Source organism: Elaeis guineensis, chromosome 2 (genome assembly GCF_000442705.2).
Source record: "Elaeis guineensis isolate ETL-2024a chromosome 2, EG11, whole genome shotgun sequence".
Taxonomy (NCBI): domain Eukaryota; kingdom Viridiplantae; phylum Streptophyta; class Magnoliopsida; order Arecales; family Arecaceae; genus Elaeis; species Elaeis guineensis.
This window is the reverse complement of record NC_025994.2, coordinates 22,819,509-22,844,134: the sequence shown is the minus strand read 5'-3', so window position 1 is coordinate 22,844,134 and position 24,626 is coordinate 22,819,509. Positions and strand designations below refer to the sequence as shown.

General features: G+C 34.2%; 1 protein-coding gene across 1 annotated transcript; it reads right to left on the bottom strand.

The window, feature by feature from the left end:
• Positions 1 to 768: 768 nt before the first annotated feature.
• On the bottom strand, positions 769 to 18,263 carry LOC105034008 (folate-biopterin transporter 1, chloroplastic). The gene is given in 10 exon segments (XM_010909027.2): positions 769 to 1,280; positions 2,286 to 2,378; positions 2,461 to 2,629; positions 9,440 to 9,691; positions 9,778 to 9,826; positions 9,829 to 9,925; positions 10,410 to 10,572; positions 10,662 to 10,726; positions 11,041 to 11,303; positions 17,862 to 18,263. Coding segments are annotated over 10 exon segments (1,806 nt in total). The 5' UTR covers positions 18,223 to 18,263; the 3' UTR covers positions 769 to 986.
• Between the last annotated feature and the right edge of the window lie 6,363 nt (positions 18,264 to 24,626).

Here is a 24,626-nt window from a genome sequence, read left to right as displayed (position 1 = left end):
TTTGGATATTCAGCATTTGCTGGGGTTTCGTAATTTAGCTGAGCCGTCTGCTTATCATATTTTCTTGAGATGTCTTTTGTTGTTTCTAAGCTTCAGTAACTTTTGGGCGCTGAGATTAGCCGGAGAGGATGGCCTGGTTCGATTGGGTTTTATATTTTTCTTTTTTTGTTGGAGAAAGAAGAGAATAAAAAGAAACTAAAGGCTGAGTGGGAGACTTGGAATGCTACTGTGTGGTGTATCTGGAAAGGAAGGAATCCAAGAATTTCTAGCTTCAAAGCTCAAACAGAGGTCTTGCTAATTGAAGAATATCAAGATGTTGGAATTTTTGGGCATCATATGTTCCTCACAAACTGTTTAAACAGACTGAGTTCATGCTGTCACGTTCCCAATTGTATTTTCACTTTGTCTTATGTATAATTTCATAATCCCAATGAAATTTGATAGGTTTATTCCATATAATATGACCAATTTTCCCCTTTTTCATAAAATATACGACCTTGTAGAGAATCAACGAACATAAAATGCGAATGCTCCAAATCAGAAACATTAAATATAATTTCTACATAATACCAGAGCATTATCAAGGCTTCCAAAAATGATAATTTCCCATTTCTTTTTGTACGATTAAAGTCGAACTGCTACAATCTGAGGTCAATATTTATTTTCTATACATGAATGGCTTAATTGGATTCCACATATTTTGCCGCAGCCCTTCTGAAACTATCCAGCAAGCATCATATGATACATTGGTTAGCAGTTGCATGAACCTGATCACCAATGTGGCTGTCGATTGAACTGCCACTGGTCTTCTTTGGAGAAATGTGTACTCCAATTTCTGCTCAAGGATGTGAAACCGAAAACTAAAACAAGGTGTGATCTTTCAAATTGATGATCGCTGCAACACATTTAACCACTGCATGATAATTGAAATGGCGGGCAATCATGCCAAACTCGAATGATTTAAAACATAGGCAACAAAAACAGCTTCAATTCATTTTTGTCTGTCCAACATCTGCATTATTGGCGTCTGGATTTTCCTGTGGAAGTAGTCCAAGGAGAGGCAGAGGCAGCAAGGAGCTGAGATTGCAAATAACGATCAAGACCGCTAAGTTGCCAAAGCTGTCTTTGGTGACCCCAAGAAGTTGAGTGAGCCCAGCACCCAAAAGGCCACCAGCAACGCTGCCTCCATTTGAAATCGACATCAGGGTAGCAAACAAGGTGGCTTCCATGCCAGATGGACATAATCTTGCAGCTAACACCAAAACAGGCATGAATGAAGCCTGCAAAATGGTTCATGTTTCTTGATCATCATGATGCAGCACTATGAAACACTGCTAGTAGTTGAAAAGTTAATGAAAATGATAACTAGCAAAAGCACAAATAAAACCAGAACAAAAGTTTTACAATCAATAAATGCATCATCCGGATCTATAATATCAGGTAGCCAGATGGAAGGTTTGTTCCTTTGCTTTCCCTAGAAAATTCATGTCATTTCATTGTACAAGCATTTACTTTTTACAAAATTATATAAGCTTTTCCCAAGTTCCTCCACTTTTCAAGAACAGCTCTTGTTGTCTCATGCCATTTATTAAGATCTATTGAACGTCAACCTGGCAGTATGTGCTGTGCTTGTGCTTATATTATACATATTTGTTCTGGATTACTGCATTCTCTACAAAAACCCTTCAGTCTAAGCAATGACAAATAAATGATGATTAGATCCTTTGATAAAGCATCTTAAAACTTCCAATCTACATATTTTTGCAACCAGGAAAATATATTTGAAGTATTTGATCATAAAATTCTAGAGAACAGTTCAAAATCTAAAACTAACACATATGATTCATATATATTTATGTATAGTTTCATATTGTCCAATAAAAAGTAGTGAAGCCAACATATAGCAAAGTGTGCTGCATTACATCTGCAACTTAATACTATTATACTTAATTTGTAGGATACAATTTGAACAAGAGTAAGAAGTATCACAAACCGCAAGAAACCAGCACATATGACTTTTTGGCATAGGTGCACCAAGTTCAAGCTTCCACTAGGCTTTTGAAGCTTTGGCACAAATATTCTTTGTGGAAGCTATCTTTCTTATGAAATGTAATTATTCTGGTGCCAGTTAAAAGGTGAAAGCAATATTCAAATCTGGCTTAAGTTAAATATTATTTTCCTCTGATGACAAAATAAACAAGTGGTGCCTCAGAAATTATACATATACATTGGAGTCAATACTCTGCAGCATACAAAGATTTAAAGTTTAACTAAAATATAGCCACCTGACTGAGGACTGTTATAATCAGTGAGTCCCCAATAGAAAACCATTCATTGCTTATGCCAAACTCCTGATTTAGTCCAGTAACAAGAAATACCTGAAACATTAGATCCACATAAAATTTGTAATAAATATCTGAACTTCTAGGTCTTACATGTAAAAAATTACAATTCACTCACCTGTGTCATACCCATGGCTGAACCTATAATGGTCGTCAGGAGAAAAATTTTTCTCAAGGGAACATTCTTTAGAAATGAATTATACAAGGCAACACCCACTAAAGATGCCACACTTGTGACAAGTTTGACACGCCCTAGAAATTCTGGACTGAAGCCAAGTTTGTTTGTGCTGAAACTCAAATAGATAGGAATATTTTCAAAAATGCTCATAAAAGAATACATATAGAAAAGATGATATCTAGGCAGTAGGATGATCACAAAGTAATACAAGCATGGAAAAGAAAATTGAGAGATACAAAGTAAGATAACATAGCTCAACCGTAACAAACAAATAGCTAAAAGTAGTATTTTCTTAGCAAACAAAATTAATAAAGAAAATTGGAGCTACCAAATGTAATCTCAACTGACACAAAGTACCCTAAAAGATCATTGAGCATCTAATAATGCCCTTAGGCCATGTAACATGCTTGAAGCAAACCATGACATTGATGCACAAAACATCATTTTTACCAAGCTAAAAAGCCTGTGAAATTTCCATTTCATACTCATTGTTTTTTACCAGATTCTTCTAATGCAAGCATCAGTATGGAGACAATTCATCGTACAAAGTGGAGACTTGGAGAGGAGATAAGTTGCCAAGAAAAGGTAGTTACAGCAGGTCTCTGATGGACAAGAAGGTTGTTGTGGAAATTTTAGCAAACAGAACCACAGATTTAGATCACCTAGCTATCAACTAGCATGCAATTGTTAAAATATAGTTTTAAAGAACAGGACTTGCCAGGCTAGACAGAAATCTGACAGGAAGTGAAAGGGCCTCCTCAATTCACCAAAGTGTGCACCAAGTTCAAATTCTTAAATAAAATATTGCAATTTGAAGAACAATAAGGAGATCATTTAAAAGGACAGAAAGCTAAGATAATTGAACAACATTATTTCAATGCTACATTAAAAAGAGCAGCTTTTAAATCTAGGATTATTCTAATTTCTAAGAATACTTTGTCTGACAGGCTCTGTTTCCAAATTACCCTTAATCCCATGTCATTTAGTTCCTCCCATGTCAGTGATACATCTTCAAGAATACTAATTTTTATGTATGTGTTCTCTCTATTTCCCAAAACACAAAATAAACTTTCCACCCCATATCTCCCATGAATCAAATCAAATATAACCAAGGGCATTAATATAGTAAACATGTTTCATAAGAAACTCAGATGGTCTGGATTCAAAATTCATATATCAACACATCTCACCACGTATCCCAATCAGCTGGAAAACTAATTAATTTCTAGCCCAAAAACTCTAAATGTTTCTCATTCAGAATATATCTCATGCTTGACTTCCTCATGCATGGCAAACTGTGCTTTACAAATGATATATTATTTTTTAACTTGATACACTTTCTTAACAATGTTAACATCTCCCATAATATTGGACTCTAAGGCTGTGTTTGGTTGTGGAAGATGTTAACCCAGTGCAAATGGGTAACTTGCTCCTAACCATCTGTCTCTTCAAATAAACTAATCACATTACAGGGTAGAATAGTTTAAACCAGGTTAGGCAGAAAAACAGCTTTACAAACTTTCCAAAATATCCAATTTGCCCTTGGAATAATCCTCTTCAGCATTTGATGGCTTACAATGTTGAGTCATGTCCTTTTGGTATGAGGTAAAAAATGGTATACCCACTCTTTCTTTCATGTGTACTTTTTTCCTGGTACTCTCCCTGGCCCTTTTAAAGAAGAAGTAAACCCAAAGCAGAAGCATATAAAACAGTTCACATATATAAAAATAGTTAAGTGATCTTGAAAATATTATAGATGGCATCATAAGTCAGAACCATCCACAAAACAGCACTTCTCAATTTTTATCATTTATTTTACTTTTTAATGTTTGATGTTGATATTTTGCATTTTGGTTCTCTAGTTTCTGATTCAGTTTATTTTATTTTTGTTTTGTTTGATTGTTTGTTTTCAGTTTTACTTTTTCATTGTTGCCTCCTCTCTCTCTCTCTCATTAGTCAACCAACCACAAGCTACTAGACGCATCCAAGATCTCTCTTCACCTATTCTTTACATACATACATTCTCTCTCTCTCTCTCATTAGTCAACCAACCCCCTCTCTCTCATTAGTCAACATATTTTCAGTTTTACTTTTTCATTGTTGCCTCCTCTCTCTCTCTCTCTCTCACATGAGTCAACCAACCACAAGCTACCAGACACATCCAACATCTCTTTGCACCTATTCTTTACATACACACCTACATACATACATATTTTCAGTTTTACTTTTTCTTTGTTGCCTCCTCTCTCTCTCTCTCTCTCTCATTAGTCAACCAACCACAAGCTATTAGACACATCCAAGATCTCTTTTCACCTATTTTTTACATATATACATACACACATACATATCTCTTTCTCTCTCTCTCTTTCTCATTAGTCAATGATCATACTTACATGCATTCGTACGTTCGCTTGCTATTTTCAACCAACGGTAAGCAAAAGCAGCCAATCCATCAACCAAATGGAGCTACTGGAAGCAAGAAGCATTACAAGCACTTTCATGGCAATAGATGATTGCTTCCCATAATTTAAGGGCTTCAAAAGATATTGTTCGCTTGCTATTTTCCACCAACGGAAAGCAAGAGCACGCGATCCATCAACCAAATGGAGCTATTGGATTCACACACAAGCCTAGCATACAAAATTGGAGTTCCCAACTCTCAAGCACGCCAAAGTTTATGCATACAAGATTGCCTATGGACTTTTTGTTTACGAAATCAACTGAAGAAAGAAATAAAATGTTAATTTAGCCACATAAATGGCCACATAGTGCTAAGTGGACTGCTTTTTCAAACTATATATGCAGCATGTGATCAACGGAATGCATCCGCATATGTGGCCTCATATGCAACCTTATGCATCATACTTTAACCCTTTGTTTGGTACGAAAGATGGATTGAAGGAAGGATGAATGGAGGAGGAAGGATGGATAGAGGAAAGGATGGATGAATTTTCATCCATCCTATCATATATTTGGTGAAACATGATATGATGGATAGAAATGATTCCCTCCTCTATTTGGTACAGGAGAAATGAGAGAAGGATGGATGATATTTGTATAATAATTTTACTAAACTACCCTTTGATAAAAATATTATTATTATCAATTTATAACACTTATTTATACTAAAAAATAATAAACTTATAATCTTTATAATTTATAATTATATAAAAATTATATAAATATTTAATTTAATACATGATTTTATAAATTAATTGCTAATGAATTAATTATATAAATAACTAAATTATTTATAATTTAGTTTAAATAGTTAAATTAATATTATACAAATAGTTAATTAAAAATAGTAAATATAAATAGAGAAATAGAAGATAATCTAATTATTTAATTATAATTATGAAAATTATATACTAAAATTAAAATAATGACTAATAAAATTTAATAATATATGATTAATAATAATATATATATATATATAATATTAATGAAAAAGTGAAGAAGTATTATAGTTTTATTAAAAAAATTAATGAGGGATAATTTTATCCATACAAAAGTCTATCCTTCAATGCTCCATCCATTTTTCATCCTTTCAATTTGGGAGAATGCAAATTGCTGAGCCAGGATGGATGGACAATCTCTCCTTTTTCATCCATCTTCTTTATAATTTTTTAAATCAAATAGTGGATGGAAGCCATCCATTATTCCAATCCCATCCATCCACCCTCTCATGACCCCAACCAAATATAGGATAAATGCTGTCCTTAGTAGGATTTTGCATCATGTTGAATCTGTTACATTGCATTAATTCAAATATGGCTTATCTCCATATGTTTGTCAATCATCCACTTGTAATTGTACCAACAAATTTTCTATCTTGAAGATCCAACTGATGCACCCTTCAATTCAATGGACCACTAGAATTCCCATGCTAAGCACATTCCACCAGCTTACTGTTTAATAAAATTGATCATGGTGGAACGCTTCACATGAATCATGATGGAGCAACTAGAAACTCGAAAGCCCATGCCCTATTTTACAACTATATTCCCTCAATGACCTCCGCTTATTGGTTCGCCATGATTTGATCTCTCCTGTTCATCATTTTCCTCTCCATCTCTAAGAACTCCATCTTATTCCCCACCATGCATTCTTTCTTTTTTATTGTGGGTTTTTCCTTTCTAAAAAAAAAAAATTTATAAACCCTCACACAAGCAAGATCAAGACCTAGACTATCTGTTGGTTTGGCAAATAAAATCAGATTCAAGTTAATAGTAGGAAGCATTCTTCTTAATTCTAAATTTGCCTCAAAAATTTTTGATTTTAATGTGATTAGTACTTCATTTGAGAATCGATATATCTAATGTCTTTTTCCTTTTGGATTGGGTGGGGGCCGGAGGGGGTGGGTTAGGGGGCATACAACTCAAGCAAGGTGGATTGCTTGAATTAGACTAGAAGCTAGCTATATGCCAAGTCTGGTAGGTTTAGCAGCTCAAACACTTCACTTTCTACAAGCAAATTGGTAAGCTAAGCAGCTAATTGGTGAGCTAAGCAGCTATTGTCAATCATAACCAAGATTGTCTCTATCAGCATTATTTGAAGAGTATTAAGAGTACTTCCAACATGCTACTCACCTTTTAAATTGGTTTTGAAAAACAGCCACCTTGACAGCTCCCCTAGGTGGGGGCACCTAGGTACCCACTTTGGCATTTTGCATCATGTTTGAGTATGGATGATTAGAACAATTTATGAATTACTACAGGATGTTGCCAAGTTTATGCTTCCCTCTGTTCTACTATGACTTATTTGAGATATTATACTTCATTTGTTGGATTATAAATATTTTTTTCGGTTGTCTCTTTTTCTTATTAGTATGTTGAAATTTTTTGGGTTGCCTGAGTCTCTGACCTTGGGGACTAGGTGCTAGGCAGCTACCTTGCCAGCTGTCTGCCAACCGCAATCTTTAAAAACATTGGTTTCTATTATATTTTGCTTTCCAAGTACCAAGCATCTCAATCAGAACCAGATTATCACCAATGCAAATTAGACTTGGAAAACCATGAGTAGAAGGTACTGAAATTTCCACAAGTATGCTAAAATTGCAGAGCATCTTTTTTCTATACATTTGTGCCTGAGTTTTTTGAGACAGTAGGTCCAAGCTTGATTCTTACAAAAATCACACTGTTCATCTCACTCTCCATCTACCGAGCCTATGACATATACACACCTACACCAAAAGAAGTTTCATCACTAAGGCTTAAGAGACACTTATGTTTATGGTTTTCACCTATGACTTAAATCAGGTTCCATTATATCCTCAACTTTTTTGTAAGGATACCATAAACCTACTCCTGGGGAAATTCTTTAATCCTTGCATCAGTTTCTGATTTGGTCTCTTTTAAACTGCCAGCCTTCTTGCTTGTTCTGTTGCTTGAAGATACACATTGCTTTAGAAAACACAATCATTAATGGGTACTACAACTTCTCCTAGAAAGGCATACAGTCTATTATCCTGACATGCTCATGTATTCCTTCAATATTTAATAATCTACATAGGAATCATGTAGCATGTATTCCTTCAATATTTACATAATCTACATAGGAATCATGTAGATTGGGATTGTATGTACAAACACTCTTAGGCACTATTTCGGTGCTGCTTATGTGATGGTTATAGGTGTTAGCAGTTTAACCAGCAAAACAAGAGCCCAAAATGGCATGTTCAAGTTAATCATTCAGTGCCCCAAAAAGCAGCCTAACCCGGTTAACATTATCATCGGGAAGGGTGAAATAAAGTTAACCACTGGCGTTCTCTCTCTCTCTCTCTACTTCTTCACTTTTTTCCACAACTTATCCTACTAACTCTCACAATATCAACCAAACAGAAAATAATTCGTACTCATGGTTTGGTTGTCTGATTAGGGAGTGGATGCCAATGGTTAAATATATTAACCTAATGTTCAGCGTCCAAATGCAGCCCTAGTATATTATCTTGCTCATCATGTCTTCTAAGTTTAAATATCTGGTTTTAGGCCTCACAAAATAGTGCACCTCATAAACATAGTGCATGTGCTCAAAGATTATCAGATGTTGCACCTCTTCAATATGATGTGACAGGAGTAGGAAACAGCTATAAATCTACCAGGATTAAAATTGAGAAGATCTTTTGGAATGGGGGAAGAATTTGTTTGATGCCATGCTTACAGTATCAACTGTTTAAGTACTGTGACTGAAGTCTCACATAGATTGGTGCATAACAAACCTTGAATTCCTTGTATTCTGTAGGACCTGATCATTCTATGAATTGGACATTATTGATTCTGTAGAGGTTCCTTGGAATTTAACAAGAAAAAACATCTTTTTGGCTGTAATCTATAATGTATATAAAAATGGCTATTGGAATCAAGGCATATTCATTTTTTTATTCCATCTGTCATTTTTATGCTGAAACTATCCTCCTAATTATCTTAAAAATGCATTAATTACCCCACTAACTTTCTCACTGTTAACTACTGCATAAGCTCTCTCCTCTCCCTATTAGATTGGACCTCTTTCATAAAAATCCCAAATGGATTGGACCCCATCACTTGCTCTCTCTTCTCTCCTTCCTCGAACATGCATTGAACACACCCAATTACCAGTATATCAAAAATATGTAAACACAGCAAAAGCATGTCAAGACATCTTGGCAGAACATGTACAAGTTTTGAAAATTTATTTTTTTATATTAAAAAACTAGAAAGATTATGTCAACTCACAAAACACCAAACTGACAATTTTTTAATATGAGTGCAATTTCAACCAGAGGTTTTATGATTATGAGTGAGGCAAAATTTCAGGTGGCATTACTCAAACAAATCTCATTAAATAATATGTTTTATTCTGCATCATAACATTGGGAGCATATAGTTATTGAGTTCTCTGCAATGAAAAAAAAGTAAGGGCTGGGTAGGAAGCATACGTAAAGAAGAACATGGCAGAGTCCGACTGTGGTGTTGCTTGCCACAGGAATATGAATAAGGTGGGCAGAAGGATATCTCGCTGCCTGACAGCAGCCCACAACTGCATAATATTTTGCTTCGAATTTTCAATGAAGTTTGAACCAGAAACTAAAGGATTATGTCCCCTGGAAGAAGGCATGCTCTGTTCCTTTACAAGAACAGCAACTGCTGATGTCATCAGAGGAAGAAAGGCTGTAACACCAAAAACAAATCTGCAATTCAAAGAAAAGATCATGACAAGTTAGAACATACCTCAGTTAGGAAGTTATAGTATAATAACCTCAGTCTTGTTACAAACCTTACACCGTAGGCATCAACTAAAGAACCACTGAAGTATGCACTCACAATCCCCCAAAGGCTGAAGATCCCCAACATAAAGATTGAAGAGATCCTGATGTGCTCTGTGATTCACCACGTGCCCTTTCAACAACCATAGAATCCACAACCTGCAAAATATGTCCAGTTTTCCAAATATAGTAATTCTGTATTATACCAGAGAGATGAAACTAATACATCAGAGACATGCAGAGTTCTGATGACCAACCATAGAAAACTTCTAACGCAGGTAGAAATATCATTGCAGCACAATTAGATCATGTTCAAGAATGGCAATAAAAAATTTGTGGCACTGATCATGCAATAGTCATAATCTCACAACTCAGAAGTTACCACTAGTAGCAAAAATCATTAGTAACTGAAAAAGTTAGCATTGAGTGAACTGTTATAAAATCATAGACTTCAATAAGCACAAGCATGTTGGCTCACGAGCTAATTGTTAAAAGAAATGACCACATGAAGCTGTTATATAGACAATCACATTAAACAATGAAAAAAAATGATGGTTCAAAACAAGGAGGTATTCATTCAAAAGAACTTGAAATAAATAAAGCAAGTAACATGCAACAATTTAAAATAAATAATCATACTTACAACATCTGAAAAGGCAACTGAAAGAGATCCGAGAAGAATACAGAGCGCTGCACCATATTTGCCATCAACAAAAAAGGCCATGAAGCACCATGAAAATGCTCCAAGAAGCCCTGACAAAATAAGATATGACCTTCTTCGATAGCCAAAAAGTGGGATGGAGTCACTGCCATCAGGAGAAACATTTAGACAAGTACATGAAGAAAAATGATTCAGATATTTTAGGACAAGACGGATATAAAAGTTTATATGAACCTGATAAAACCATAAAGAGGCTTGATCAACCATGGGAAGGAAGAGACACCGGATATAACTGCTGTCTAAATCAAAAGAGAAATAATAAATCAACCTCCATTTGAAGAATTATACCTCAGAATTTATAGATTTTCCTATGTTACTTGCTAAAATAAGTTACTTTTAAAAAAAATATTTTTAAGCAAGACTTACACCACACCAGTTTTCAAAAAAAAAAAAAAAGAATCATGGCAAGAAAAAAGCTACTCGAACATGAACTGTTCCAAAAGTTAAAAACAAGAAAAAGAGCAAAAGACCATAGCAACCAGAAAAGAAACACCATGTTGAATTCTGCCTTGCTACAAATAAATATGACATCAAGAAAACAAAATTGGTGTACCTCAGCTGGATCAAGATGGAGATCGTCCTTCAGGTAAAAACTTACAGCAAGCCTTGACAACCCCAAAACTCCTTGTACAAAATATACAATAGCAACTGCAAAGTTGTCAGGGGACATCTCCACTCCAAAACACTTTAAAGTGCCAATCTTAGACTTCCTCTTCCGTGGAACATTTGTACTCGATGGGTGCGTCTCACCCTCAAAATCTCTACTTGATTCATCTACTCTAGAAGAATTCTGATAATTCCTTGATGTTGAACCACCTGCACCAAGCATCTTGATTATAGAAAAAACCGCAAAGATGTAAAGCCTTCAATAAAGCTACAAAACAAGCCAATACCTCTTTCCTAATCAAGCCTTCATGAAAGTTCCAATATTAGTCAACAACCATACAATATATGTTGAGAGAGAAAGAGAGAGAGAGAGGGAGAGAGAGAGAGCATAGAACATATGTTGAGATGAGAGAGGGGGAGGGGGGGAAGAGAGAGAGAGTTGTCTGGAGCCTGCTTGTAAGGTAATCATAGTAACATTCTCTGTAAGACTTATACCTAACATCCCCAGACAATCTATCAAGCATGGACCACATAGTGCAAGTTTGAAACAAAAACTGTAAACCGTGATTGTCTAAACCACAGCAAGATAACTAATCATGCGATCCTTGTCATAAAACTAACTTACCATGACAGAATAAAAATTAGGTGTAACACACTAAAATGTGGTTTGCTTAAGGTGACTTTTCCAAGAAACCTATTGGGTCTCAACCCCATTCACCTCAGGATCTAGGGCATTACATGCCTAGCTCGCCTGAACTCACTTAATAAATAGCCGATCATTTTGCTAAGAATACCTATCTGGACAAGCCAACAAGGTCAGCAGAACAAAAACTTTTCTCTCAGTTGGACAAAGGAGATTAGACCAAGATCACAATCTGTTCCCATCAAGTGAATCTTGATAAACATTGACTTGACTGAGTACAGATGAACTTTGAAGTTGCTCACCATTGTGGCCTTTGCAGAGATAACACACTTAGTTAAGCAACTTAAGATAGTAAAAGATGATTCCAAATTCTTCCTAGGCAGGCCAAGAATCACCTTTCACTCTTTGATCAATCATCAAACTAAGGTTACTGCTGCTTGTCTAGAAGTGCCTATTCTAGGCGGTATCAGACTCACATAAAAAGGGTAAAACTGTACCCGCTATTATTTTCCTTAGACTTGAATGCTTGTCAAAGTAACATATTTTTATAATCTAAAAAATGTACAATAAGAAAAAATACAAAATACATCATCAAAATATTTTTTAAAAAGATACAATATTACAATTGTACATATCAGTATTTTAGAACACTAATACATCAAATATCAATTAATTATTATAATTATATATTATATCCCATAAAATGATTCTGATATTGATTACAATATAATTCCATGAACTATATGTGATTAAAAATATGTAATTTTATTCTAAGTTTACCTAACCATAAAAATAATTATTCTCTTATTGATATTACAGTATGTTTATACCAAAAAAAGTTAATTATGATAATTTTATAATAGATTAATTAAAAGGAAGGCTGAACCGTCCTAAACTGTCTGGTTTGAAGCATGCTAAACCATACCGGCGATGGATCGGGTCAACTCCGGCCTTCAAAATGAGACATCGATAAGGCCCATTACCTCGGCAGCGGCAACCGTGGCCTCACCAACCCTTTAGCGACCTCCGAAGGCCATTTCTCCCTCTCCCTTTCCTTCCTTCCCCTTCCCTCTCTCTCCTTTTATCTCTTTCCTTCTCCCTTCCCCCTCTTTGCTGTGTTGGTTCGGGCCTGGCATGGAATGCTATGGCGGCATATTGAATCGTACCACTGGTCGATCAGTATGGTGAACGTTGATTAATTATGTATTTTATATTTTTTACCATATATCAATAATATTAGCCATTCTCATTATGTCAATATAAATATTATATAATGTTGATATATTACTAATAGTTATCATAAAAATATAATAAGTATTTATATTAACTTTACTATTAAAGTATTATAATATTCTATTGCACTAGGCATATTGATACCATAGATTATATGTTAGTCTGCTTATAGCACGATGGAATTGTCTGATTATAGGCCGATGCGTTGAGTCAATGGCTCAATATGAAAGATGACCAACTCTACAACTTTTGGTGCCACATCTTCCAAAACCAAGTTGTGTCCCGTCCGATCGCAACCCCCACAACATCTGCCTTTATTATATTTTAAAACTTTTGTATGTTTCAGACACATCACATCCAACAATATATTAAGCTATTACTAGAATGTAATATAGTATACATATCATAAATTATACAAAATAGAAATATATTATAATTATTATAGTAGGATAATTAATATAATATTAACTATATATCATACATGAGTAATATTATAACACATCATATGTTATTATTTAAAAAATAATGTATAACATTCATAAATTAACTAGTGATAATTGCCATAATAATATTTATAAATCTAGCATACGATTATATTTTTAAATAATTATGAGTATAATAAAATATTATATGATATATTTTGTAAATATATTATAATATAATAAAACATTAAAAATAATATAACTTTAATAATATTATATTTTTAATATAATGACATATAAATAACATATATAAATAATATATTTTATTGTTATGATAATTATACTATATATTTATGCAAAATTGAATATGCTAGAAGGTTTGCTTCATTGATCAGGACAACCTAGACTTGTTATCCAAGCTCAGAGTTAGTCATTTATGATGTCTCCTAGAAATGGATATATCGGGAATGGGAAAAACATTGCTGATTCCATTTGAAACAACCAAACACAGCCTCAAGGCAAACAATATGAGAATAGATGCCTTTGCTTGAACTACAGAACATGCTAAAAAAAGCATCCAAAAAATGAACCCCCTTTGACAATAAAGTCAACCTAAAAAATTTATGTTATGGTCACAAGATTCAAGTCATGAATCAAGGTACACCATCTATGTACCAAACCCCATACCAGTAGCATCCTATTACCGTATCGATATGCCAGCATAGCGATCGGTTTGGCATACCGAGTATCGATATGCCCTCTATATTGCATACCAATTTGGTACAGTATGGTACGGTGTGGTCGGTATGTACCATCAGTACAGCAAACCTGGACATGAATTGAGTTTAGTGGAAGCGTCACCAATTGGATTATACCAGTAAGGAATTAGAGATTTAATAGATAGACCAAAAACAAAGTGCTCTAGTTTTTTCCTTACTTTTGGATCATTGTAGCAATTGTATATTGCAAAGTTCTCCAACTCCGGCAATCAAATGATCAATGATTATCAAAGATCCTTTCCTCAATGGGGTTAATTGCAATACATCAATGGTGGATGAAAAAATTGGTGGCAAGATAATTTATAAGCAAAGAGGACATGAGAAACTTGGAACCCGTTCCCAAAAAAGAAGCCAGATAGTATGAAGAAAGGTAATTCAACTAAAGATTGTCCCAATTGTAAGTATGGGAACCCTAAAAAGTAGACTGCAACAAAATGAAGTTGTCTACAACACCAATTGAGATCTCCTTTTCAAACTATGGATTGTTACAAATGGAGTATGAAGTATGAGCTACCTCAATCAAGATAATGGCCATTGCTTGAGTGACAATATCTTCCACAATTTCTGCACCAATTACACCAAAAGTGCATGTTGCTGAACATAGAAATTACCATGGGAACATGGTAGCTGAAGAATGAGAGGCATAATTTTAAAAGCATATACAATTTGCAAAAATGATATATAATGGTCCTTTTCATCTTCACTACCGATGGCAAGAGGCAACATTTGTTCAATCTTATGTTCCAGTGAGAAGAAAAATTGGTCACGTTCAGAAGGTTATGAAGTTGTCCTGAACAAGTATCATTCCAAATGAGTAAATCAAATATAAGGGAAATGGAAAGATGCCATTTAGATTTATAGTCATGACATGAGTAAAATAGACTTTTCCATCCCATTAAAGTTACTACTTCAAACAAAGGTATGCAAGAAATGCTACATGAGTCCTTGAAGTAAATAAAGAATCAACCATGACTTAGCATCATAGCAATCACAAAATTATGAAAGATACACTTAAATGATAATAGTTTCTAATTGCAAAAGAAATGCAGATATTGGCAAGAGTCATTAAGAATGGTTAATAGTTCCCAAGTCTTCAAACCAATGATGCAATAGAGACCACTATAACCAACTTCAAGTCTGGAATCTTATAAACTTGAGGAATATAAAATACAACTAGCAGAGAATGATATATTAGCCATTTGGACATGCATCATGTCCAACATGGAAGTTAATGGGGCATTTACTTGGCCTTTGCTTGATGTGTTGCTACCTGGTTGCCTTGTTACAATAATCAAGGACAAAAAGTCTGATCATGCATAAGTAGTTGAATGCATTTTTTCAAATCTATGGAACAAGTTTTGTTCAGTATGCCTCCTTGGACTCCCAATGTAATTGTAAATAGTAATGAACAACAAATAATTATTTCAAGAAAATTTTGATCATTTCTTCTTCCAGCATATCCTATTGTGATTTCTGCAAGGGTCTCTCCATGAAAACAAGCATACAGAAGTTTAGTTGGGTACTTGGGTCAGAGATTTCATAACAAGTACAGTGTTAATTACTATCATGCCTCCTCTATTTAAAGATTATATCATTATATGGCCTCCTCTAATTCAGCCAATTGGTTGTGAAAGATTACACAACTGCACTGAATAGTCACAATAGAAGATCACGCTATTGCCAAAGCCAAGTGGTGGTAAATTGAAAAAAAAAAAAAAAAAGGCCAAATTCCACAATTTTCTTTTCTGGAAGCAAGATGGTGCATGGAGTGCTCTTTAAATATCTTCAAAGGGCTCACAAAAATTAAAATTAAAAAAAAATAATCTTGAACCATGAACAACAATAAAAAATAGCTCTTAGGCACATTACATTTCTTCATGACAGACCTGGTAGTCCATACCAGAACTTTCTCAACCAGCCTTACTCAACTAAACCTTAATCTCAAACTAGTTGGGGTCGGCAACTTCCTCAACTAGCCTTATTGTCAATAAAACCTTTTCCTAACTGTTGTTTCAAGTGCATGGGATGTTTGCTAGTTGCCATGCTCACACTCAACCTGAGCAGTCTCCAGTTGAGTGATTCTGGAATTATACTTCTAAACCCTCTTTAACTAGATTAGACCCCATTAACAGTTCTACCACTACTGACTCAATATGTTGGATTTTAAGTCAGTTTTCATGTTTAATACCAATGATGGAACACAATAGATGCTAATTCCCAAAAACACCATACGAGTCACATTATCAAGACATAAGGGCCCCTATTTCTGTTCTATATGACTAAAGGAACTTAGTATTACACATATTGAACACTAATCTGTCGAGCAATACGATGTTATCTTTATAACATCACACTCACTGGTCTCTTCTGAACAACAAATCACCCATTTGCTTACCTTCTTTGGCTCATATAATATGTCCTGCAGACCTCCAATCACTTAACAGAACACATCTACTCACTCAGAACATAGGTCACCCTAATCCCTTCAAGTCTAGAAAGGTCATTTTCCAGTCTGTTGCTCCCCCTCCTTTAGGTGTTCAGCATCGCTTGTTAAATAAATGCTGAAATGACCCTTTACTACTAATGAATTTCCACTTCTTGCCTTTAAGTTTTCCATGTCCTTCTTAAAGATTAAATTATACATGCATAACCACAAGTGCCTGATGTTGCACGCTTTACTGATCGACTTTTGCACATGTTCTATTTCTTGTTCCACACATCAACATGTTTGGTTTATTGCTTTCCTGCATACATCCATCATGTTTGTACCTTAAAATAAACAGACATGACTAGGGTCCAGTTGTAAGAGATGCAAGGCAGCCCAGCTACTGTGCAAGTGTGACACCTCTCTCACTAATCAGAATCAGCTGAGCTGAGGATAGTAGTGGAAGAGAGAAGAGAACAAGATGGGTCCCAGACTCCCAGTATGCTCAATATCTAGTATTTGGTGGAATCCATTGGCTGGTCACAATCTCCACCACTTTTTCCTTCCTCCACCTCCTCCAATTCAATACACAACATTAGGGCATCCATACAATGCTTAACTTGTGTAGTTTATTATCAATCATATCCAAGAACATGTCTACTTCCTTTCTTGTATTATTCTTCTATGAGCATCATAAAATTCACCCCAGCGAGATCAATTTATCCAGTCTCTGGTATTGACATTTGGAGTCTCAGCTACAGCTTGACCTAACCTACGATTCCATCATAATGTCCCTCGTTCCGACTCCAATCATCAAATTCGATCATCTGATTCAACGATGCTTTTACCTGTTTGCATTGCCTTCAGACCTTACAAAGTATCCGACCATCCACATCAGCAGCTCCTGCCACTGCTGCTCCAGCATCCATAGAACCTCAAGCGGTCTCCATGCCCGCATCGTAGCTTAAGATGCGTGCTCTGAGACTCATCAAAACGAACTTGGTGACTGTGAGGTTCTATGGAACTGTTCTTTGCATTCAAAAACAAAACTTTTTTTATGTACAATCGATTGAAACTAACTACAACAAAAGGTTTCACAATCCTTCACATTCTCTGGTGTGCGCAAAAAGCTAATATCCAGATTTGAGTATGATGCGAGTGGGTCGGAGCACAATAAGGAGAGAGAAATTGCATTATTCTTCAAACTTGTATGGAAACTCTCCCAGCATCCTTCAATTCAAGCTCGTATTTATTCTTCAAACTCACCGGTTCTGTAATCGGAGTAGGACATCTCGATCTCGTGGCCGTCGGGATCCAGAGACTTGAGAGCGGCCTCCTCATCGTAGGCTTCCCCGCTGCTGTCCTTCCGCCTGAGCGGGAGCGAGGCGTCGGCGGAGGATGCCATGCCGTCCCTCTCCGGGCGGCCGCGTCGGCCTCTGCGGCGGGTGCGGGCGGGGCTGCGCCAGGAGGCTCCGGTGCGGCAGGCGGGGATCCAGCGGCTGGCAGCGGGGAAGGGCCGTGGTGGCACGGAGGCGGCCAAGGGTAGAGGAGGAAAAGAGGTGGTGGGTGAAGAGGAAGAAGGGTGAAGACGCCAGGTTACGGGATTTAATAAAGCGGAAGAGGCCATCACGAATTTCGCTCATTGGGGTTCATACAAAGGGCGTTTGGATTGATCATACCGGTGGGTAATAACACGGCAATCTCGGGCAAAAAATCTAAAAATAATTTTATTAAAAAATAAATCTTAAAATAAACATATTATATACACAACATTGCAAGATATGGCAATCTAAGAAAGGAGAGGTTTGAATTAGATTTTCTTTAAAAAAATAACTTACCTGGAATAATCTTTTATCTACTATGTGGATAAGGTGCAATGAAAAAAGTGAGCAAAGCAATAATGAATAACTAGTGTGGATCAGCACTATGGAATGGAGATGTAAGAAAATGTGAATTAAATAGCTTAGATATTGCAAACTAATTTTGAGCCAAAAAATTATGTAGTATATAATTATGGCTTAGAAGTTTTCTAGAAAAATGAAAAGCAAATATTACATCATCATATTATAGATTCATTAATATATTATTGTATGATAAACAATATCAACAATAAGAACAAATTTTTTAAAAATTAAATTATCTACTGCAGAACTTTTTTCACTAATAGTGTTGACGCCGATGATTCTCCAAACAACAAATAAAAAATTAATTTTTATTATCCAAAAAAATGTTAAATAGCTAGTAAAATATTCATAGCAAGAGTTTGGTATCGAAATTGTGAAAGCAATATTTTCGGAGTATCTTCACTAAAATATTCTAAATAAGTTTTTTTCAAGAGTTGTAATTATCCTTTCTTCTAAAACATATGATAAAAAGGATTAGACATGAGAAGCTTGTTGCACATTTTTTCTTTGAGGATTATTTTTTAAAAAGTTTTTGTTGTTTTAAAATTATAATTATCGATAAAATTCTGTGAACCAAACATGATTTGAAAAATATATGTACTGTCAAAAAAAAATTCAATAATATTTAAAACAAATCTATCTGATTTTAGATCTCTACAACAAGGACTGAATATCGATATATCAATTAATTATTTAGCTAATTTTTCAAATATAGTGAAAATTGCTATTTTGATGTCATTTCCTATCGTTGTACTTAACTTCTACCTTTAAAGTTTTAAAAAATACAAAATATATTTGTTCAAAGAAGAATAATAATATTTGTTTTAATAATTCATAATTAATTAGCAAAGTCAATGGTATTTACCATAGCACTGGAGGTTAATCATTTTTACTATAATGGCTGCACTAAAAGTTGTGGTCATAAGTTTTAATTATAGATTTATAGTTGTAACATGCTTTATACTACTGGCCATAAGAGTTATCAATTATCTTTAACTTTACATATAAATTTTACTCCCTAAAAGTAAGTATAAATAAGTTACATAAGTAATCTACATTGGTTTATTATTAAGCATTGTCGATTTTTTTGTTATAGTTGAGATTCATCTGAGTCTAATTCCAATAATTCTTTGATTGGTTTTCTATTAGTATCCAACATATTAATTTATAAATACTTATATGCTATATGCTAATTTTTATATTTTTAAGATATATAATTAAAAAATTTGCTCCATCGCTTACTCTGGTATTCCTGTATTTCAAAAATTTGTATATCCATATAATATCTCAATGTAGAAGAAGATCATAAAATAGTTTTTCTGTGCATATAAGTATGGAAAATATTTTGAAACATTTATTTTAAGTATGCAGAAAATATTAATTTTTGAAGAGGGGATAACTTTAAATATTCTAATGGTCATTCTTGTTAAAATAATAATTAGTAGACCAATTTGTTCCATGCAATAGATAACATCTTTATGAGATTTTTCAGCAATTTTTTTCAAAAATATGATGGATACTCTTTGCATACTGCATATTGAGTAAATTAACCACAAATATTTCATATTTTTATATTGTTCAAACAAATAATGAAAAATATTGGAGTCTGTCCAAAAATAAGTATAAAAAAAGAGATCAGATTTGTGTGCATTACTCCATATTTTCAATTTCTAAATTTCTTTTTCGGACCAGTTTTTGCCTCATATTTATTTCCTCGAGAGATCCAACAATTGTGATATGTCAATCACATATGCAAAATGAATAAATAATATTAAAATAAAATATTTATATTTTTAAAGTATATCTAATAAATAAATATTATTATGATTTTTCAATAACAATTGCTTAAATTGAACAAAATCAAATTTCTGAAAGGATATAAGAATTGCATCATCGTTAGATTATTACACATTTATCCATCTATTGAAATAAATAATATAGGATAAATTACAAAAATCCTCCTGAAAATAGATTGAAATTACAGCTACACCCAGTAGCTTCCAAAACCTACAGTTATACTTTTAATATTTTAGTCAAACCTACAGTCTAACCCATGTGGTTAGACAATCCACCAATGTTAATTTGGCCCTCATTGCCACATCATTACAAATTTTTTAAATGACCAAAATAGCCTCAAAGAAAGGATTGTAAAAGAGAAATGAAAGCCTTCTCTTCTATTAAATCTGGTCTCCGTCTAAGATCCCTCTAGCTTCAATGTTCCCCTCTCCAGCAATGGCCTCCTACTTCGGTGTTCTTCGCTCTGTCTCTCATGTGCCTCAGGCTATCTTTTAGATTTTTTTCTCCCACTAAAATCTACTTCTTCTTCTCCATTTCCAACCACCTTCTCGATCCGATCCAATGCCTTACTGGAACCCCAGACCAACATTTTTTATCGAAACCCTGAGCCTCATTTTTGTTAGACATGCCATTTATTAGAGTTTAGTTTGAATTTGTTAGTGATTTATGAAATTTCTTATATATATATGTAATTTATTAAACTTTGACATCCTTGCAAGTTGCATTAGGACTAAGATTTATGTTTTTCATCACATAGAACAATATTCTCTATCTTGATCATAAAGATCTAATAGGGTTTTGGTGCTTTAGGTCAAGTTCGTTGGCCGAATTGCAAGAATAATGTGGAGTGCTTTTACTATGTTATTATTTCTGTTTCCTTCCGTTAACTAATATTGTTTAGTTTTTTTTTTTTGTGTAGAATATCCTGATGTCTCAACTCACTGTAGGTTCTCAAAGCAGCTCATTATGGCTAGATTATTCCAACAAGTGATGCCATTGTAGTCACGTAGCATCAATTAAAATTTTGGGTTCTCAAAAAAATTCAAACAAACTATATTATAGTTGTGAAGAACATCACTTTGTTGATTAATGTTTGCCTACAAATAATCAATTTAGAAGTCAATCATCAGTATTGATGATTAACTTCGAGATATTAGAAGAGAAATGAGTGATTTAAGGATAGATCAAAAAAGTTGTATTGTAAGATTAAAGAATTAGGTGAGAATAATGCTATGACAAATAGACTTTTGGTTGGAATCATAGCACTACCTATTTTTATAATTATATTTATGTTGAAGTGAAATTAATTGTATTAGAATTTTGAAAACTTGTTAGTTTCATGAAAGTTGACACTGTACCCAAGTTCATGTATAATCTTAAATTTTGGGGTTAGAAATGCAAAGAGTGCTTACTTGATTTTCTTGACTATTCTATCCTCTATTTAGTTCTTGTTTTAAATTTTTGTGTAGCAACCTGCTTATTAAATGGAAACTATACATGGCTTGCTGTCTAAAGCTTGAATATTTTAGGTGTCTTTGACATGAATTTATTCAGGTAATGGTTTTGTTCAGGTTATGAGTTTGATAAGTACTTGCTTTTTTCAAGTTATGAGTTTGATAAGTCCTTGTTCAGGTTATGAGTTTTGTGTATTAGTGTATATGTTGCTATTGTTGTTGCTGCTGCTATAAAGACATGCCTCTTGATGATAATGCTTCATGTTGCTGTTGGTTACTTCTTACAAATATCATTTTATTAGTACTTCTAGGGTCAATGCAACATTTCTTAAATGGACTTCTCATATGGATAAGAATTGAAAAGAAATGTGATGATACAAGATGAATTGCCAAATAATTCTATCTGTATATTAAGTCAGAAAAAAAATAATTCAATCCATGAAATAGATTTTATACATCTTTTGTCAAGCAAATGTACACACATACCAGAAAATTTGATTAGAAAGCCTAATAAAAGTACACTGCAAAGTGTAGTAAAAAGTAATCTGAAAATACTCAGGTCAAAATGCACTATAAAATGACCTGAACATGTTTAATAAACCTAATCATAAAAGGTAACATGAACATGTCTCACATGGCATCAAATAATTACTTATAACCTACTGATCATAAAAGTGCTGATCATAAGTAATCTGTTCAAATGATTACTTATAACCTAAACAATACCATGTGTATAAAAGTATCAAGAAATAATATCAACTGAATTGAATATAAAAACATAAGCTATCATGAAACACTTAAACCCAACCTGGGTTACATATAATAAATTGAATGTAAATATACTTACAATATCTTTTCCAACCTGAGACGGTACTACAAAGTGTCATATTCTCATAGTTTGCTTAATATATACATCCAGACATAAAAGATTCTCAAATCTTAATCATCAAACACACACTACAGACAAAAAACAAACAGCCCATATGACAGCAAAAGCAACAACAAATCATCTTTTACATCCAAAAGAAGACAAAAAAAAATGCTCATCCAAGCAAACCAATTTAAACATCCCCAAAGCTACTTTGCTGACTTGAGATTAAATCTGCAATCATCTCCCTTGAAGCAGATCTGCCACTCTCTCTACTAACTTCTCAAGTCATCCCTTTTTTGCTAGATTGAATCCTAAAAGAAGATGCATCCCTTGAAGAAGATCCTCTCTTTGAAACAAGTTGACTCCTTCCCCTTAAGGCACCCCTTGAAGAAGATGCACCCTTTGAAGATTCTCCCCTTGTTGGTGTTCAATCACTAACCTAAGACTGCTGAGATCTATCTACTTGGCTTGAGAGGTATGCCTATGCTTGCTTCTGCAACACATCATAACAACATACCGTAAGAAAGTCAATGTTTTAAAGCTAAAAAATAAGCTTTATTATTCAAATCTTTTTTGCCACAGGGGCATGCTAGCAGGTCCTCTGATTATAGCCAAATCTCTTACAATTATCATACCTCACAGTGGTGAACCTCCTCTTCCTAATAGGTTCACCTTCTTTCTTTCTTCTATTTTTTTTTGGCCTTCCAAGCAATCTTTTGAGAGGTGGAGGTCGTAAGTTCTCATCAGTGTTTTTTGGGTCAAGGTTAGTATCACGTAATGAATGAATTACAGAACTATATACTTTTAAGTATTTTGATACTGTATAGCATTCATCACATAGTTCCTCTAAATCTCCTCTTGTGCAACTAACACATAGGACAACATGTTTACATGACAGTCCAGTGATCTCCTACTCAACACATATGTAACTTCTTTTACTCAAATCAATAATAAATTTTTTAGCCCTTTGCAAAACTTGAAATTCTTGGTTGCTTGTTGGTATCAACTTGTAGATCCTTGATGCATGTATGGTTTTATCCAATCTGGACCTAGCAAATGAAGTTAATTTGTCCAGTCAAAAACATCCCTTTGCATATCTTTTTTGTAGTCTACTTATTAACTTCCGCCTCATATTCTCAAGCAATCCAAGAATGGGCTTGCTTCTAAACTTTTCCATCCATTGATAACAAGACTTACACATATTATTTATGAGGTGGTCACTATGAGTTTTTGAACAAAAAGCATGCCTTGCCCATGTTGTTACGGGTATTTTCATCATGTATTGATAAGCCTTGGCATCATGCTCCTTCATCTTTTTCATTACATCATCAAACATCATACGATCATATGCCTTCACAGCATTCTAGAAGTCAAACCTCAGCATCAAACCAAGAAACTTGGATCTAAAATTGCAATACAAATGCCTAGCATAGAAATGATGGCTGGCATCTGAAAATATTTTGAAAACTGCATCTACCAAATCTTACACATCCAATAGGCAACATGAGTAAAATATTCAAGACTACATTCAAAAACACATAAACATAGCAGGTCAAAAGAGCTACTAAAGAAGGAACAAATGTTATGTATACATGTCAAAGGAACCACTGAAAAAAATATATCAACCTTGTAACCAAAGCAATAATATTAATGCATTAAAGCAACAAAAATCAATAAAAATTTTAACATATAGTATGAAAAAGTACATACCTTTTGCTTATCAAATATTATAATTAATGTGTTGTCTACTGTGACACCACCAATGCAAAGATATAAATACTGAAAAAAGAATCTCCAGCTATTCTTGCATTCTATTTCCACTACACCATAAGCCATAGAGAACAATCCCTCATTTCCATCAATAGAAACTGCAAAAAGTAGTATTCCATCATAGGGCCCCTTTAAATGGCACCCATCTAACCCTAAAAAAGTTCTACACCCCTCTAATAATCCTTCTTCATTGCCTTAAAGTATATAAAGATCCTTTTAAATATGAGATACTCTT